Source organism: Lucilia sericata, unplaced genomic scaffold (genome assembly GCF_015586225.1).
Source record: "Lucilia sericata isolate MDLA Ls3-8-SP2 unplaced genomic scaffold, ASM1558622v1 Contig000859F_arrow, whole genome shotgun sequence".
NCBI lineage: Eukaryota > Metazoa > Arthropoda > Insecta > Diptera > Calliphoridae > Lucilia > Lucilia sericata.
The window spans coordinates 142,741-163,480 of NW_023994850.1; the positions used below are offsets into that span (position 1 = coordinate 142,741).

Here is a 20,740-nt window from a genome sequence, read left to right on the forward strand (position 1 = left end):
CATATTTTATAAACATGTCAAAATATTGAAAAACAATCCTAAACAAAATTTAAGCGATAAATATGAAACACCATTTCACTTCAAAAGTTATTAGCAATTACCATATAATTTTCATGGATATAATTCATTTAAATAAATATTTTTTAATAGTTTATGTTTAAAAAAAATCCAAAGAACAACAACAGAAAACTAACAGATAAATAAATACCTTTAATTATTATTTTTTTTCCTACATTTATTATTTATTTGTATTTTGTTTAACATAAGCTGTCAATTTTCATATAATAAAAGACACTTTGTGTGCATAAATAAATTTCGATTTATTAAACAAGTTGGTTGTAATAACTGCTTATTATCTTGTTTAATATATTTATGGTTTTTAGTTATTTAGTTGTATTTTGAGCTTAATAATATTTATAGTTTGTTGTTTTATAGTTTTATAGTTGAGTTTTTATTTTTATGGATTTTTATGAAATAATTGCTTAACATAAATGAGTTAATGCATCATCATCATCAGCACCAAACTGCCAACCATTATCTGAAACCTTATTATGGAAATGTTAAAAATCATTGCAAAGTATCTCTAGTATATTGAAAAGTACTGAAGTATACATTCATATGTAGTTGCATGAGTGAGTGCATAAATGAATTAAATGAGTTGAAGTTCATTTAACCATTTATGAACATAAATGACACATGAGTTACAATCGCATATTCTTTTGATGACGAGTTTACCGAGTGTGTGGGCGTTATAACTAGATGTGGTGGTTAAATAAATAAGAGGAGGGTTAAGAAAATAAGGTTTGTCTTTTGGTTTTTTTCAGTTTTAGAATTTAATTGCATTATTCTTTTAGCATATGTTAATGAGATCACGAAAATTCATATATGAACAAATGTTATAGATTCTAACGAGTGTGTTGACAGTGATTTTACATGATTTTTATTTGGCTTTATTGACACACTTTGAGATTTTTGGTAATTTAATATTATGCTGATACTGCGACAGCAGAATATTAAATTTCGAAATTATTATTTTAATAAAATTGTATTTTTTAGTTAGAATTTTTAGAAAAAATCAAATTTTATAAAATGAACATTTTTGGAAAAGTCATATAAAATTTTTAGTAAAAACAACAAAAAATTCGCAAATTTTAATAAGTTTCTTTTGCTCAAAGCTATCAGATTTTCTAATAAAAAAATATCTAATGTTTTAATTTTTATCTAAATGTTTGTTTGTTGTTCCCAACATGTTTCATGAAAAGTAATTCCTTTTCGAGGGCATGTTATTTTTGCTGATATGCATAACGCCCACTTGTTGCTACTGTATATTAAACACATTTTTCTTCTCTACTAAGTATTTTAAAATTTTAGTTAGATTTTTCAATTAAAAAATTTTTTTCTTTACTAAATAATTTAAACAATAGACAATTGCTAAATGGATGTTGGATGGATGAATGGGTGGAAAGCTAAAAACGTGTGTAACAGCAGAGATTTACAGAGATACTTTTGAAATGTTGCAACATCTAGGTAAAAATAAGAAACTAATTGAAATATCGAAAAAAAACACGTTGATGTTAGGAAATCGATTCAAATTTAGAACAACTAGAGTTGATATAAAAACAATATAGAGTCTCGAGTTAAAATTAGTCTATAGCCTAAACTATAGTTTAAGTTATAGTTTGGACAAAGGTCTAGTCTGGACTGTAGTCTGATGTATAGTTTAGATTATAGTCTGAATTAAAGCTGACTCTGTCGCCTATATAGTCTAGTCCATATTCTAGTCTATAGTCTAGTCAGTAGTATAGTCTATAGAAAAGTCTGTAGTCTAGTCTATAGTCTAATGTATAGTCTAGTCTATAGTCTAGTGTATAGTCTAGTCTATAGTCTAGTCTATAGTCTAGTATATAGTCTAGTCTATAGTTTAGTCTATAGTTTAGCCTATAATCTATAGTCTAGTCTATAGTCTAGTCTATAGTCTAGTCTGTAGTCTAGTCTATAGTCTAGTCTATAGTCTAGTCTATAGTCTAGTCTATAGTCTAGTCTATAGTCTAGTCTATAGTCTAGTCTATAGTCTAGTCTATAGTCTAGTCTATAGTCTAGTCTATAGTCTAGTCTATAGTCTAGTCTATAGTCTAGTCTATAGTCTAGTCTATAGTCTAGTCTATAGTCTAGTCTATAGTCTAGTCTAGTCTAGTCTATAGTCTAGTCTATAGTCTAGTCTATAGTCTAGTCTATAGTCTAGTCTATAGTCTAGTCTATAGTCTAGTCTATAGTCTAGTCTATAGTCTAGTCTATAGTCTAGTCTATAGTCTAGTCTATAGTCTAGTCTATAGTCTATCTATAGTCTAGTCTATAGTCTAGTCTATAGTCTAGTCTATAGTCTAGTCTATAGTCTAGTCTATAGTCTAGTCTATAGTCTAGTCTATAGTCTAGTCTATAGTCTAGTCTATAGTCTAGTCTATAGTCTAGTCTATAGTCTAGTCTATAGTCTAGTCTATAGTCTAGTCTATAGTCTAGTCTATAGTCTAGTCTTAGTCTAGTCTATAGTCTAGTCTATAGTCTAGTCTATCTAGTCTAGTCTAGTACTCTTCTTAGGTCTAGTCTATAGTCTAGTCTATAGTCTAGTCTATAGTCTAGTCTATAGTCTAGTCTATAGTCTAGTCATAGTCTAGTCTAGTCTATAGTCTAGTCTATAGTCTAGTCTATAGTCTAGTCTATGTCTAGTCTATAGTCTAGTCTATAGTCTAGTCTATAGTCTAGTCTATAGTCTAGTCTATAGTCTAGTCTATAGTCTAGTCTATAGTCTAGTCTATAGTCTAGTCTATAGTCTAGTCTAATAGTCTAGTCTATAGTCTAGTCTATAGTCTAGTCTATAGTCTAGTCTATAGTCTAGTCTATAGTCTAGTCTATAGTCTAGTCTATAGTCTAGTCTATAGTCTAGTCTATAGTCTAGTCTATAGTCTAGTCTATAGTCTAGTCTATAGTCTAGTCTATAGTCTAGCCTATAGTCTAGCCTATAGTCTCATAAGCTTTTGTAATACCTTGATTAAACTAAGTTAAAAGCATAAAATTTCTTTCGTATTGCCTACATTCAGGCTTTTAAATAAAATACCTAATATTGCCTAAATATCACAAAATTTACCTATGACTATAAATGAATTTATCTCTAAAATATTATTTAACAACACAATGACTAAAATACCAACATAATCACTTTTTTGTTTATGTAATTGCAAGTATATACATACATATGTATGTATATATGCGTAACTAAGAGTTCAATTGCAATGAATACCTAATTATATCTAATATCCCATGGTTATGTGTTTAATTTTGCATGCAAAATACATACTTTATCTATGAATTCTGTTAATTTTTTTTCTGTATGTGTGTCTATCTAGCTTTTAATAGTAATTTACTACTACTATAATTGCATAATACCCATAATGCGTAGTACTAAGTATATGGAAAAGTATTTTAGTTAAAATAGCTAAAGGTAATTTTTGGAAAATTACAACAAAAAGATTTGTTAAATTAGCAAATAATTTGAATGAAGGGAAGACAATAACAAACTAACAAACAATTAAAAATGCTAGACAAAAGTGTGGGAGGTAGTTAGGAGGAAGTATTTTAAGAAGATTTTCAAAGAAGATTATGTAATTTTTGAAATTAATTTTAATATAGGCTGTTCTACATACAATAGCGATTTATATAAGGTTTTACTGTTTTAGTTGGCATTACTTTTAGTTGGCATTACTTCATAAGTATCTCTACGAAATGCTCATATTTACTCGAGAAAATATTGAAAATTAAATTAGGTTAAATCCTTAAAAAATTTCTCTGAAAAACAAAAAAGTTCCTCAAGTCTTCTTAAAATTACAAACTTTGAAGATGTGCAGAAAAAATGTCATGTAAATTAGGTGTTTTGTATAAAATTTAATCTACATTTATGTTTCACACATATTTTTATTACAACGACTCTTTAAAGTATGCTTTATTTTATGTCAACTTTATGTTGCCTTCAAAGTATGCTTTAAAATTTATACTTTTTGTTGTTTTGGCCATATAAAACTTTGTTTCCTATATATTTTTTGTTGTTTTTTAGATTTTTTATGATTCTAAACTATCAACAGCAGCAGCAAAAGCTATAGTGTCAGTAACAACGACAACATCAACAATGGCAACAAAATAAGGTCGTAAAACATTAGCAATAAACATTTCATTGACAACATATGTTGTACATTGTAGCAATAACAACTGTTATACATTTTCGTTGTTGTATTTTTTCTTTATTTTTCATATTTTTTAGATTTTTATTTCTTTTTTCACTAGTAAACCAAAAAATATATTGAAACAACAACAACAAATATAAAACTTTTGATACAATTGTCTAGAAACAATAATAGCAAAACACATACCAGGATCTATACATATACAAAGTGTTTATGTAGGGTTAGTTGTAATCGTAAATATGTATGTATTTGTTTTTGTCTTTATTGCAGCTATTTCTAAACAAATGTTTATAACACTTCAATGATGATGTGAACAGCAATTTTTTAACAATTTTCCTTAAACGTAAGAGCAAAAAAAAACAAACTAAACAAATGCTAAAATGTGTCACCCAAAAACGTGAGTTTTTTAAGATGAGGAAATAAAAAAAAGTTTATTTTTATACACGAGCATCATAAATACTACAAATTAGTTAACAATAAAAATATAGAGTTTAGAAAATATTCAAGCAAATTTTGCCCTTATACATGTGTTACCTAATGAACAAGTAGATCCTAATGATGTGACACATAGTACATACATATAGGGGTTTGAAACAATTTGTTTGTTTTTTTCCATATTTTTTTTTATTATTTGCTACATATATATTATATATAAAGATAATGATGAAAATCATTATGGTTTGAACACTGAGAGAAATGTTGGAGAGAAAATTAGTTATTGTTTAATATTTATTTAAATTTTCGAGTTTTTTATCAGTTTTTTTTACATTTTTCTCAAGAAGTGAATATTTTTCATAATTTCTTTAAATAATATTTTGTTTTCAGTAAACAGAGCTAAATTTTATCTAAATCGGCTGAAAATTACAAAAGTTAACAATTTTTAAAGATTTTTCCTAAATGTTTAATAAACGTACTTTTCAACTGAAATTTTTTTCCATAGCATAGTTTAAGGTAAATTTAGGAAAATTGCTGTGAAAATTGCAGAAAAGTTATACAAAAAGAATTGGTTCAAAAGTTTTAAAACAATTTACTTAGTTCTAGTTCAGCTCTAGTTCGGTTTTAGTTCAGTTCTAGTTCAGTTCTAGTTCAAATCTAGTTCAGTTCTAGTTCAAATCTAGTTCAGTTCTAATTCAGTTCTATTTTAGTTCGAGTTTAGTTCTAGTTTAGTTCTAGTTCAGTTCTAGTTCTGTTCTAGTTCTGTTCTAGTTCTGTTCTGGTTCTGTTCTAGTTCTGTTCTAGTTCTGTTCTAGTTCTGTTTTAGTTCTGTTCTAGTTCTGTTCTAGTTCTGTTCTAGTTCTGTTCTAGTTCTGTTCTAGTTCTGTTCTAGTTCCGTTCTAGTTCTGTTCTAGTTCTGTTCTAGTTCTGTTCTAGTTCTGTTCTAGTTCTGATCTAGTTCTGTTCTAGTTTTGTTGTAGATCTGTTCTAGTTCTGTTCTAGTTCAGTTCAGTTCTGTTCTAGTTCTGTTCTAGTTCTGTTCTAGTTCTGTTCTAGTTCTGTTCTAGTTCTGTTCTAGTTCTGTTCTAGTTCTGTTCTAGTTCTGTTCTAGTTCTGTTCTAGTTCTGTTCTAGTTCTGTTCTAGTTCTGTTCTAGTTCTGTTCTAGTTCTGTTCTAGTTCGGTTCTAGTTCTGTTCTAGTTCTGTTCTGTTCTAGTTCTGTTCTAGTTCTGTTCTGGTTCTGTTCTGGTTCTGTTCTGTTTTAGTTTTATTCTAGTTCTGTTCTAGTTCTAGTTCTGTTCTAGTTCTGTTCTAGTTCTGTTCTAGTTCTGTTCTAGTTCTGTTCTATAGTTCTGTTCTAGTTCTTTTTATTATCGTCTGATTTACTGATTAATTTCATAGCTTAATTTTATGTGCGATTTAGACAATCACTTCCTTTATCTCAGTGTACTTCCAAGTACCTTTTTCCTTTCCAAAAGTCTAAACGTTTTTGCTGTAACTGTCATTAAGTAGTTGGCAAATTGTGTTTAACAAAAAGGGCAAAATTATGAGATTTTTTCTATACATTTTACCAAAAAAAAAAGGCAAATATTGTGTATTTTTGGGTGTTAATAATCTTAAATAATAAAATTCTTTGTTCAGCTGCTCTCTAAATAGTACAGCAACAAAACCATTTAAGAAGATGTGTACAAATGGTTTTGTCATATATCGAAAACTCCTATGAGCAAGCTATAATATAAAAAATAACAATACCAAGCCTACTTTTAGGAAAATGCTCATCATAATAAAGATTGAAAGAAAATATAATATAAAGGATAAAGTAAATATTGAAAACAAAATCAATTTTATCCGCAACAAAAAGAGAACATCAACAAAAATTAATTTAAAGTCTTAAGATAATAAATAGTTATGTTAATAAAAATAATTTAATAAAATGGTTAAAACTAAAGAGTGTAACAAATTAATACTCCTTTTTAACTAAATAAATTAGTTGTATATGCAGTTAACCCTAAATGTATGCTTAACAGACTACTTTTACAAATGCTTTTAATTTTTCCCCATTTTGTAGCCTCCTTTGCTATTTGGAAATTCATTTTCCCTAAATCTTTTTATTGAAACTATTTTCAACGGTTTTGATTTTATTTATATGTTTTATTTTATTTTAACAGAACTATCCCTTCAAACATTTAGAAGACAAAACCATTGCGCATCATCCCAGACGCCACGTCAGAAACACTTCTGGACGATTGTCAGACAAGAACGCACATTTTACAAAAACAAAATACATTGATTTCGAATTTTCATCTTCTAGAAATATACTTTTAAGTTACTTCCGGATGATAGTTAGAAGAGTGCATCCATTTTGCTTAAACAAAAAACCATGACTGTTGAATTTTTTTATCTGGAAGTATATGTTTTAGTGACTTCTGTATGAGAGTTGGGTGAGAACACACATTTTACAATAACAAAATACATTGTTTCCTAATTTGTATCTTCTTGATTTGTATGTTTATGTCACTTCTGGAAGACAGTTTGAAGAGTGTTCACATTAATGTTGTATTTTATTCATCTGGAAGTGTGGATGGTAGTCACTTCTAGACGATTGTCAGACGAGAGCGCACATTTTACAAAAACAAAATACATTGATTTCTAATTTTCGCCGTCTGGAAGTATACTTTTAGGTTACTTCCGGATGATAGTAAGAAGAGTACAAAAACAAAAAAATATAAATACTCCATTTTTAGCCAGAACGCGAAAAAAATAAAAATAAATAATGCAGAAATTTTGCTAAGTTCAGTGATGTTTTGTGTTTTGTCCAGTCATGTTCAGTTTTAATTATTCATTGTAAAACTTAAATGAGTTATTGAATAATATTCATAATATTCATAGAAAAATAGTGTAATTAATATATTGTGAATCTTAAGTAATAAAAAACAATATGATAGTGTTGTGTTAAAAGTCAACTGTTAATAAACATTTAAGAAGGTTTTGTTAATTGGTGAAGTTTATTAAATATATACCAAAAAGTAATTATCTTCAAGGATTATATAAATAAAATTAAAAAGTAAGTTGTCATATTTTACATTAAAATACTATTTTAGGAATAAGTTAACAACTCTAAACGGCTTCCATTTCCATAATTTTTAAACGAAGTTCTAATATGTTTAACCTATTTAGATTTATTTGAGTTAAATCTTAACTTTCAATATTTTTTAAACTATTTGCGCGTTTAGGTCCTCTTTCTAGATTACGTATGATCACTTTGAGCTAAAATTTTATTTGTATTTCATTATCGTAACAAAAAAAAAATACATTAAAATTTTACTTAAGTATTTAAAGGCTAGCTGGAATCATTATATTCAAATTAATACTACTGTTTTATACATACATAAATTATTTTTTGACTTGGGTCACTCGACACGAAATTGCCTATATAAGATATTTAATATTAAAATCAGATATTTTTAAAACCACCTTTTTTAAATAAATACAATTCTATTAATTTTCATATAGCTTTGGATTTAATTATTTTAATTATAGGTACTTTTTTAGTTATTAACACCAGGTCTTTCTATGACCTTTATATGATACTAATATTATTAATATTGAACATGCCATTCCCAATATATTGAACCTAAGTAGACAGTTTTTGAACGTGTATAACTCCTTAATTAGAAGAAAGCAAACAAAAAATAGTATCGCAGTATTAGTGTCAAAAGCAATATCCTGTTTAGGGTCGTTAAGGTGTTTCTATCGTTAGTGATTGTAAATAATTTTAAAAATAATCCATGACTTAGTAATTTCAGATCTTTATAGACGGTTTAGTTTCAAGTTATTTAAAAAATGTTCACGAAAGGTAATGTTTTTATTGATTCAAAACAATAAATAAATTATTTAATTAATTTTTAATTATTTTATTTTTTTTAGAAAGCAGTAGCTAATATTGTACCCCCTATTAAAATACTTCTAACTGAATTAAAATATAAAAAAGGGATCTGGTAAGTTATATATGTCTTATTTCATCACGCGGTTCCATTAAAAATGTCGATTATTTGCAGAAAATGTAAAAAATGGATCTGACCGTTTAAACTTTGGTGGGAAATATATTGATCATAAGAGAATCCTATTTTTATTGCTTCCTAAAGTGTAACAGGTAATTTCAACAAATACAAAAGTACTTATGTACATATATTCAATATTAATTATAACATTATTTTTGTTTATTTCATTGAAGGATTAATGTGTTCCAAAATATAACTCTTACAATTTGATGGATTGATCATAAAATTTATGAAGAACTACAAAAATATTTTAGAGTCCAACGTTTTACAATTCCTGAAAATTATCTTATTATAAGGTAATAATTCTAAATTTTTGATACATATGTACATTAGACCGGCTCACTCTGTATGGAAAGCAAAAACGTGTTTTTGTTACCCCTCTCAAAATTCCCAAAATATTTTAAGTCTAGCGATGACCGTTCGTGAGCTGGACCAAATCAATAAAAGGTATTTTGGAATTATTTTTTTTTTAATTTTTGTTTGTTTTGCAACAAAATATCCAATACGGGGTATCGTTTTAAAGGTATTTTAAAGCCGCGTCCTATGATGTATTAATCATAAATAACCGTCTGTTTATAATTGTCATATTCCAAAATATTTAAAATGTTAGGTTTTTCACTAAGAAAAAATAAAATGTATGTACAATTTTGCGCACCACTAGACTTCAAAAAACCTTTCAAATGATACCACATACTGTATATATTGATTAAGAACTGCTGTATAATTTAAAACAAAATAACTAAAAAGGGACTTTTTTGTAACCGGTTCAGCTCACGAACGGCCATCGATAGAAATATTTTGGGAACCATTATAAAACATAACAAAGATTTTTTGAAGCTGGGTAAAATATTGAATTTAACATGAAGAATCATCATATTACATAACAGCGAATATTTTGAGGGGGGTAACTCAAGCACCATTTTTTGTGAGCCCGTCTAATGTACATATATTACTTTTTTTAGATTAGTTGTTAAATCAATTATTTTTTCTACTATTTTAATTTCAATTATTTCAATAAAAACTATAAAATTTCATTTTATTTAGATTTATTTTTATAGATTTTATTTTGGTGAGTATACAAATAGAAGAAGAGAAAACTCATCTTCTAGAAGACGAGAATACTCATCCTCTAGAAGACGAGAATACTCATCTTCTAGAAGAAGAGAAAACTCATCTACTAGAAGATAAGATAGGAACACTGCTAGATGATACTAGGTAGTCACTTCAAGAAGTGACTTCCTAGTCACATCTAGAAGAGTCTTTGGCAATACCTTACTTCCAAGAGTCACCTAGAAGTTTCTTCTGCGGGTCTACCAGAAGTATCTTCCACGTTACTCTTAGACGTTCCCCAGCTCGGCATCAGTTCTTCCCGACTGGTGACAAGAATTCTTATACTTCCGCAACATCGCTGGCGAGCTTTTAACACGTTTGGAAGTTTCATACGGGTAACTTCCGCAATAGAAAATGTTTGTAGGGATATGTTAAAATTGTTTATGTTTATAATGTGTTTATGTGTGTGTGTGAGTGAATCTTTTGTACAAATAATTGTGGCATAGTTTTAGGGTTGTTTAGCTTGTTTGTGTAACATTTAAATTCTTTTTCACAAATAAATATTTTTCATTCAAAAATTGTTTTTATTTATTTTTTGTTTTTTTTTTCTAAAACAAAAATTTTTGTTTGTTGAATTTGATTTATTTATATGTATTTATGTACTTGTGCATATGTTTTATAAATAGAAACTAAAAGTTTTATTTTTATTAAACCACATCAAAGAATTTTTGTTATGTATATGCATAAATGTTGCCCTAATGTGTTTTCAGTCTACTTAAAATCAACCATAATTTTAAACTGAATTAAACTAGACTTTGATTTCATTTTAAGGAAGTAACATGTAAAACAACCGAAACCTTTGGAAATAGGTTTCATATACATAAATTGAGTCATGACTCGATTGGTCTAAATAGTCTAGTCTATATTGTAGTCTATAGTGTAGTTTATAGTATAGTCTGTACTGAAGTCTATAATAGTAGTATATAGTGTTGTCTATAGTGTAGTCTATAGTGTAGTCTATAATCTAGTCTATGGTCTAGCCTATAGTCCAGTCTATAGTGTAGTCTATAGTGTAGTTTATAGTCTAGTCTAGTCTATAGTCTAGTCTAGTCTATAGTCTAGTCTATAGTCTAGTCTAGTCTATAGTCTAGTCTATAGTCTAGTCTAGTCTATAGTCTAATCTATAGTCTAGTCTACAGTCTAGTCTATAGTCTAGTCTATAGTCTAGTCTATAGTCTAGTCTATAGTCTAGTCTATAGTCTAGTCTATAGTCTAGTCTACAGTCTAATCTATAGTCTAGTCTACAGTCTAGTCTACAGTCTAGTCTATAGTCTAGTCTATAGTCTAGTCTACAGTCCAGTCTATAGTCTAGTCTATAGTTTAGTCTATAGTCTAGTCCATAGTCTAGTCTATAGTCTAGTCTGTAGTCTAGTCTATAGTCTAGTCTATAGTCTAGTCTATAGTCTATAGTCTAGTCTACTGTCTAGTCTATAGTCTAGTATATAGTCTAGTCTATAGTCTAGTCTATAGTCTAGTCTATAGTCTAGTCTATAGTCTAGTCTATAGTCTAGTTTATAGTCTAGTCTATAGTCTAGTCTATAGTCTAGTCTATAGTCTAGTCTATAGTCTAGTCTATAGTCTAGTCTATAGTCTAGTCTATAGTCTAGTCTATAGTCTAGTCTATAGTCTAGTCTAGTCTAGTCTAGTCTAGTCTAGTCTAGTCTAGTCTAGTCTAGTCTAGTCTAGTCTAGTCTAGTCTAGTCTAGTCTAGTCTAGTCTAGTCTAGTCTAGTCTAGTCTAGTCTATAGTCTAGTCTATAGTCTAGTCTATAGGTGTTTAAAACATTAAGCAAATTAATTGAATTTCTTAATAGCCTACCTTAAAACTTTCAGGATTTTCAAAAACCATTGCCTACTTCTAGGCATTATTGTATCTGATTTATGTTTAACACTTACAAGACAGTGTTTTCTCTTTTTGGTTATATAATTTCTAAAATCTGATCCGAAGAATATATTTTGAGGCCATATTCGTATTCAGCGCTACTTAATCCTTTAGGCAAGTATGCTGTGGACTCTGTGTAAAACATTTGTTGGCCCGCGTAATCTGTTTAACTATTTGATCTTCCTATTATCTGTGAATTTTTTTCTTATGTAATTTTATCTCTTGTTTAACGAAAAATATTTTTCATTTTTATTTAAATAGACAAAATTTATTATCCGTAACACTATAAAAGCGCAAATGAACAGAAAAAAAATAGTAAAGAAATTGTACCCAGTGTACTGGTACTCCTGTTAAAACTGGTAACAAGTAAATATTTGTCTGCGTATAATACTAAGATAATTTACAAACGTACATTTGTATATAGTATTTCCTTTGAAAATTCAAACTAAAACTAAAAAACATTAAAATTCTTTTGATGAATTTTCAAGATAAATAGCAAAAATTCAAAATAAATAAGACTTGACCTGTCTGGCTTCTGCAAACACACACACACAAAACATTGCTTGTCGTTTGCTGGAAATTAAAGAAAAAACGCGTAATTTTCTTTAGGGGTTAAGAAGAAAAAGGAAGAAAAAAAAGTACAAGGATTGTGTGATGTTATAACTGCAGGAAGAATTGAAAGAAAAATCATATTAAAAGTTTTTGACTTCTTAGCAACCAGTTGTAAATGTGTGGTAGATTTGATATGCCGCTATAAGGTGACCATAGTTAAATTAACCATTATAAATTTAGCATAGTTTTAGGCGTTATACAATACAATTGTTATGTAAAGTTAAATGACGTCTTTAAGTTTAAAAGAATTGCATAAAATCTACAACATGGACCTTTACAGTTTACAATCTGGCATTAAATTTCATTGCATATATTTAGGCTTGGCTATACACATCGTATGGAGAGTTAAATTAGAACTAAGATAATAAAATTTGAATAAACTCTTTAATTTTTAGCTGGTCTTCCCTAGTATAAAACATCTATTACTACAAAAAAGGGTGTCTACTTTTACATTAAAACATACAATTAAAAAAAAGCCAAAAAAGAATATAAAAGTTAAATATAGAATCTGTAAAAGTTTTCGTATCATTACAAATAACACGTTTTGTTGCATTTTGTAAGGCTTTCTTTTTTGCCAAACATTTCGAAAACAAGGTAAGAGCGGAGGGAAATAAAAACAACTTTAAAAAAATATGGCTGAAAAGCTATACAATACCGCAAAGATCAAAATCTAAACCAGAGTGTTGCTGGGTTTTAGTTGGGTTGCAAAAAAAAAAAAAACACGAAAAAACACACACAAATAACAACTAACCAGACACTTTTTTCATTGCGTATAAATACACAGACAACAACAAAAACCTTCCCTTATTTTGGTAACAGACTATGGTCTATGATCCTGTTCCTTTTTTTTCGTGAGTAGCATCAAACTGTAAAAAATCAAGTATAGAATTCATTTCTTTTTTGTGTAAGGCATAGAAATTGTGGCAATTTTTAGAAAGAGTTTTTTCCACAAAAAAAAAAAAAAAAAAAAAAAAAAATTGAAAACTTAAATATTTTGTAACCAAAGCTAGAACAACTGTTGTATGGCATGTGTGTATAGACTATATAACTTTTTTTCTTTTTTTTAATTCAAAAACGTTTACAATTCCTTTTATTTATTTTTTTCCACCAAGGAAGTTGGCAATTCATTGCTATTTTAAAAGTGTATAGCTAAGAGTAGTTATAAATGTCTACGTATGTTGGTATATTTTGTTTGTTTTGCTAAAGTCCTGTTGGTTTTGTAATGCTAAGGCTGTTAAATGTCAGAAAATGTGAGTTGCATATCTAGTTTTTAATTTAATTTTGTTTTCTCTTCTAACTTTAACATACAAGTGTTATAACTAAAACAGCTAGAAATTTCGAAATTTCGTCTGCTTTTTTTCCGTCCGTCCGTCTTTCTCTGTCTACCATGTCCATTAAAAGTTAAATGACAAGGCTTTAAGGGTATGAAAATTATCTTTTATTATAACTATGTAATTGCAAAGCAAATTATCACATTATGTTAAAATTTTTAGAAATTATCTAAAAAAAAACGAGAAAAACCTGTCATGTAAGTGTTAAACATATGACAGACACAATAATGCCTAGAAGTAGGCAATGGTTTTTGAAAATTCTGTAAGCTTTAAGGTAGGCTATTAAAAAATTGCATTAAATTTTTTAATGTTTTAAAAATTTATAGATTAATAAATATATTAGACCATTGACTAGGTTACAGACTAGACTATAGACTAGACTATAGACTAAACTATGGACTAGACTATAGACTGGACTAGATACTAGACTATATACTAGACTATATACTAGACTATAGACTAGACTATAGACTAGACTATAGACTAGACTATAGACTAGACTATAGACTAGACTATAGACTAGACTAGACTATAGACTAGACTATAGACTAGACTATAGGCTAGACTATAGACTAGACTATAGACTAGACTATAGATTAGACTATAGACTAGACTATAGACTAGACTATAGACTAGACTATAGACTAGACTATAGACTAGACTATAGACTAGACTATAGACTAGACTATAGACTAGACTATAGACTAGACTATAGACTAGACTATAGACTAGACTATAGACTAGACTATAGACTAGACTATAGACTAGACTATAGACTAGACTATAGACTTGACTATAGACTAGACTAGACTATAGACTAGACTATAGACTAGACTAGACTATAGACTAGACTAGACTATAGACTAGACTATAGACTAGACTATAGACTAGACTATAGACTACACTATAGACTAGACTATAGACTAGACTATAGACTAGACTATAGACTAGACTATAGACTAGACTATAGACTAGACTATAGACTAGACTATAGACTAGACTATAGACTAGACTAGACTAGACTATAGACTAGACTATAGACTAGACTATAGACTAGACTATAGACTAGACTATAGACTAGACTATAGACTAGACTATAGACTAGACTATAGACTAGACTATAGACTAGACTATAGACTAGACTATAGACTAGACTATAGACTAGACTATAGACTAGACTATAGACTAGACTATAGACTAGACTATAGACTAGACTATAGACTAGACTATAGACTAGACTATAGACTAGACTATAGACTAGACTATAGACTAGACTATAGACTAGACTATAGACTAGACTATAGACTAGACTATAGACTAGACTATAGACTAGACTATAGACTAGACTATAGACTAGACTATAGACTAGACTATAGACTAGACTATAGACTAGACTATAGACTAGACTATAGACTAGACTATAGACTAGACTATAGACTAGACTATAGACTAGACTATAGACTAGACTATAGACTAGACTATAGACTAGACTATAGACTAGACTATAGACTAGACTATAGACTAGACTATAGACTAGACTATAGACTAGACCATAGACTAGACTATAGACTAGACCATAGACTAGACTATAGACTAGACCATAGACTAGACTATAGACTAGACTATAGACTAGACTATAGAATAGACTATAGAATAGACCATAGACTAGACTATAGACTAGACTATAGACTAGACTATAGACTAGACTATAGACTAGACTATAGACTAGACTATAGATTAGACTATAGACTAGACTATAGACTAGACTATAGACTAGACTATAGACTAGACTATAGACTAGACTATAGACTAGAGTATAGACTAGACTATAGACTAGACTATAGACTAGACTATAGACTAGACTATAGACTAGATTATAGACTAGACTATAGACTAGACTATAGACTAGACTATAGACTAGACTATAGACTAGATTATAGACTAGACTATAGACTAGACTAGAGACTATATATTAGACTATATATTAGACTATATATTAGACTATAGACTATATATTAGACTATAGTCAGCTAAATCTGCGCAGAATTTTCTATAATATTGAACCTGGGAAACATAAAATTAAGCATTCTGAGTCCTGAGTAAATGAAAATCTGTAGGCAAGAATTTTTGGTACTTTTTCGTTCTTCAACTGGTACTTTTTGATTTTTCTGCAATATGGAAACTAGAAACATATAATTAGACAAATGGGATCCTGATGGAATAAAAATCTATAGGAGTATATTTTTTTAGTACTTTTTGTTTTTCAAACTGGTACTTTTTGAATATTTTATAATATTGAACCTGGAAACGATAAATTAAACACGCAGTATACTGATTAAATGAGAATTTATAATATCAGGCATATCGCATCCGAATGGAATAAAAATCTATAAGTGTTTTTGGTACTTTTTTCTATAAGAGTTTTTTCGTACTACATATTTCGTTGTTCAACTGGTACTTTTTGAATCTTTTTTAATATTCCTGATAGAATGAAAATCTATAAAAGGGTACTCTTTGGTACTTTTTCGTCATTCAAACTTTCTCGCTTGTCTCGCCCTTCTAATAACTTACTAATTCAATCAATTTGCAACATTATTATTATTTTTAAATACTTTTACAACTGTATAATCAAAGTTATAAATATTCTTTGATTATTATGTGTTTATCAACAATAAAGTTTTTTTTTATAAAGAAATATTTACTTAAAAATTTCATTTAATATTCTTGCAAAAATCTTTATTTAGTTTTTCAAATTCTTTGCATAATTTAGACAAAATTTCTTTACGAATTAAAAAACACAAAGAAAAACTTGAAAACAATTTCATAAGATTTTTTTTTTTTTGCAATAATAATAATAGACAATACTTATATAAACATTTTTCTAAAGAATTTATTTATACTAAATGTTTATATACATAAGTATGTTCTTTATATAATAATAAATATGAACATGTTTAAACATGCACACAGACATTTACTACATACAACATGTGTATTTAACAAAGAAAAGACAAAAGAATAATAACAACAACAAGAAATCCTTGTTAAAGGACATTTTAACATTTAAGCTGGACATTTTTATCTTTTTGACCATGATTTGTTTATAAGATTTATTTACGTTGTATATTTTATCAGGGAAATCTCTTAGAAAAAGAAGTAGAAGAAGAAGTGTAAGTTATATAGAAATATACGTGATTGTGACAGTTATGTATATATACTTAAAACATACAAATTTATATAAATATGTATGTATTTGTGAAGGACCAAACTAAATAGATATTGTTTATATAAGATCTCAGCAGTTTGGGTGGAACATAATATATATCCTCCAAAGACAATAGTTTCCTACAATTTTGAAATAACAATTGTTTACTATATACATTCCTGGTAAACTAAAGGGTAGTCAAATATCATGTTATTGGCTCTAAGTAATCTAAAGAGTAAACACATTAAACATTTGTTCTGTTTCATGCTATAAAAGTACAAGTACGGGACAAGTCCCCCGATCTACCGGTTCCAACTAATCATTAATCTAGAATGTTATATTCTTGTTAGTTCCTACATATACATATTTAAGTATATTTCTCTTCTGTATGTATTTGATTATTAAACAATATGATATGATTTACTCCTGATTTTGGATGGTAAAATAAATAAATTACAACATTTTGCAAGTAGTATCCAGCTAAGAAAATCTATTTACATTGTTGTTGAATATTTAGCACCCAAGAAAACAACACTGCTTGCTGCCAAATGTATTAGAATTAGATTTGAGCTTAAGTCCTTGACAAATCATATAAACAAAATTTTGTGGAATTATAAAACAAATCTAAGAAGGATTTGAAAGATTTTATAGAAACCACTAAGTACTTGGTAATTGGATAAAGAAAAATACTTTTAAATTGATTAAAATATTTTCTAATAACAACAGGATATGATTATGATAATATAAGGAAGAATTTAAAGTAATGTCCAGTTAGCATTTATGTATGTATGTATGTTCTGCTGATTATAACCACTAAGAGATAAAATATTAATTTTACTTAAGCTTTAGTAAAATGGCGAAAATACATTCGTATTTTTAGTGAAACTGTAGATTTTCACATTTAAGTGAAAAATCAAATTTTTAGTGAAAAATCAAATTTTTAGTGAAAAATCAAATTTTTAGTGAAAAAATCGAATTTTTAGTAAAAAATCGAATTTTTAGTGAAAAAATCGAATTTTTAGTGAAAAAATCGAATTTTTAGTGAAAAATCGAATTTTTAGTGATAAACCGCAATTTTAACGAAAAATCGGTTTTTATAAGAAAAACACATTTTTAGTGAAAACCATTTTTTTAGTGAAAAAAATTAAATTTTATATGAAATACCAAAATTTTAATGGAAAGTCAAGTTTTTAGTTCTAAAAAAATTGGTTTCTAGTCTATAGTCTAGGCTACAGTCCAGTGTATTGTTTAGCGGTGTAGGCTAGTATAATTATAGTCTATAGACTGGAATATAGTCTAGGTATGGACTTTAATCTAATCTATAGTTTGAACAGAAATGTTGACTATAATTAAGACTATAATCATGTCTGTAGTCTGGATTATAGTCTAGTCAATAGTCTGGACTATAGCCTAGTATAAAATTTGGACTATAATCTTGTCTGTAGTCTAGTCTATAGTCTATGGTCTGAACTATACTCTATAATCTGGACTATAGTCTAGCTTATAGACTAGCCTATAGACTAGTCTATAGTCTAGTTTATAGTCTGCACTACTAAAGAAATAGTCTGTAGTCTGAACTATAGCCAAGTCTATTGTCTTGACTGTTGTCTAGTCTATAGTCTGGTCTATAGTCTGGACTATAGTCTGTACTACAGTCTGGTCTATAGTCTGGACTATAGTCTGTACTACAGTCTGGTCTATAGTCTGGACTATAGTCTGTACTACAGTCTGGACTATAGTCTGTACTACAGTCTGGACTATAATCTGGACTATAGACTGTACTACAGTCTGGACTATAGTATGGACTATAGTCTGTACTACAGTCTGGACTATAGTCTGGACTATAGTCTGCACTTTAGTCTGTACTACAGTCTGGACTTTAGTCTGTACTACAGTCTGGACTATAGTTTGGACTACAGTCTGGACTATAGTCTGGACTATAGTCTGTACTACAGTTTGGACTATAGTCTGGACTATTCTGTACTATATTCATTCTGGACTATAGTCTGTACTATAGTCACGATTATATTCTGGACTATAGTCAGGAATATAATCTGGACTATATTCCGGACTATAGTCTGGACTATATTCCGGACTATAGTCTGGACTATATTCCGAACTATAGTCTGGACTATAGTCTGGACTATAGTCTGGACTATAGTCTGGACTATAGTCTGGATTATATTCTGGACTATAGTCTGGACTATAGTCTGCACTATAGTCTGGACTATAGACTGTACTATAGTCTGGACTATAGTCTCGAGTTTACTTTAGACTATAGTCTGGACTATGGTTTGGACTATGGTCTGGACTATGGTTTGGACTATAATCTAGTCTATAGTTTGGACTTAAATCTAGCCTATAGTTCGGAATATAATCTTGTTATAGAATCAGCTATAGTCTAGCCAATAGTCTGGACCATTGTCTATTCTTCTCTATAGTCTAGTCTATTGTCTATGGTCTGGACTATAATCTAGTCTATAATCTTGACTATAGTTTGGCCTATAGACTAGTTTATAGTCTGCATTATTAAAGAAAATAGTTATGTATATAGTCTGGACTATAGTCTAGTATATAGCAAAGACTATAGTCTAATATATAGCATAGACTTTAGTCTAGTATATAGTCTACAATATAGTCTAGTATATAGCCTGGACAATAGTCTATTATGTAGTCTCGACTATAGTCTAGTCTATACTATAGTCTGGATTATAGTCTAGTCCATAGTCTGGACTATAGTCTAGTCCATAGTCTGGACTATAGTCTAGTCCATAGTCTGGACTATAGTCTAGTCCATAGTCTGGACTATAGTCTAGTCTATAGTCTGGACTATAATCTAGGTTATAATCGAATCTATAGTCTGGACTATAGTCTATGGTATAGACTGTTATCTTGTCTATATTTTGAACAACCGAATATTTTCGGAAACAGTAGCATAATTAAGAATATTTGTATTTCGGAGCGAGAATAGTATTCGATTTGAAAATATTTGCAAAATTCTTATAAACATTCGTATTTATATTATTTTACAACAGTTCAATTTTATTTTAAATATTTACAACCAACACTTTTAAAATTTCAATAAAATTCGTTAAATACTTTACAATTTCCAATACTCACAATTAAAACAAAAGTTTTCATTGACAACATTTTTTCACCAAAAGTTTGTAATCCAAAAACGAGCACAGACAGAATTAAATTATTGATTTACGCGTTTTATTTTTTTTTTTTTTATTAAAACTCTTTTCCCGTTTTTTAACAATAGAACACTTTTAATAATCCATTATATAAAAGATATAAATCCTTTATATGCGTTTCGTTTAATCCTTTTTTTCAAATTATATACTTGCAAAAAAAAGGTTACTCTATACAATTATAGGTATTTTGTAACAAACAGTTTATTTCTTTTATTTTGATTAAATTAAACGTAAACGTTAATTGTATTTTATATTAAATTTGTTTTTTATTTTGTTTGTGTGATATTTCAATTATTTTGCTACAGAGTAGTATTTTATTATTATTATTATAAAAAGTATAAACCGTTCGAAACAACACGTTAGATTTGAATTAGGGTTTGAAACAGCGATGCATTGCTTTTTATAACAATTACAGATGATGCGGATGATTCTGTCGCTGCGGCAAACAGCAAACAATGAGCAACAACAACATTAGAAGCAGCAGCAACAACAGTGAACAACAATAACAAATATTTAAACTGGAGTTGCCAACAATAAGTTGGGTGAGCAGTTGCTGCTACCATCTCTACTACAACAACAAAAAATAAAAGTTAAGTACTACAACATCAAAATCAACTACTTACTATTAAATTCAAAACATTTTACTCTGTCTGTTTGCTGCTCTTTAGTTACGATCA

General features: G+C 28.6%; 1 protein-coding gene across 1 annotated transcript in view; it reads right to left on the minus strand.

Moving 5' to 3' along the window:
* Positions 1-20,435, minus strand: part of LOC119608629 (pro-resilin) — a 39,692-nt gene extending 19,257 nt beyond the window's left edge. The window contains exon 1 of the mRNA XM_037963120.1: positions 19,987-20,435. Coding sequence (XP_037819048.1) covers positions 19,987-20,016 — 30 coding nt within the window. The 5' untranslated portion in view covers positions 20,017-20,435. The remainder of the gene's footprint in view (positions 1-19,986) is intronic.
* Positions 20,436-20,740: the final 305 nt, after the last annotated feature.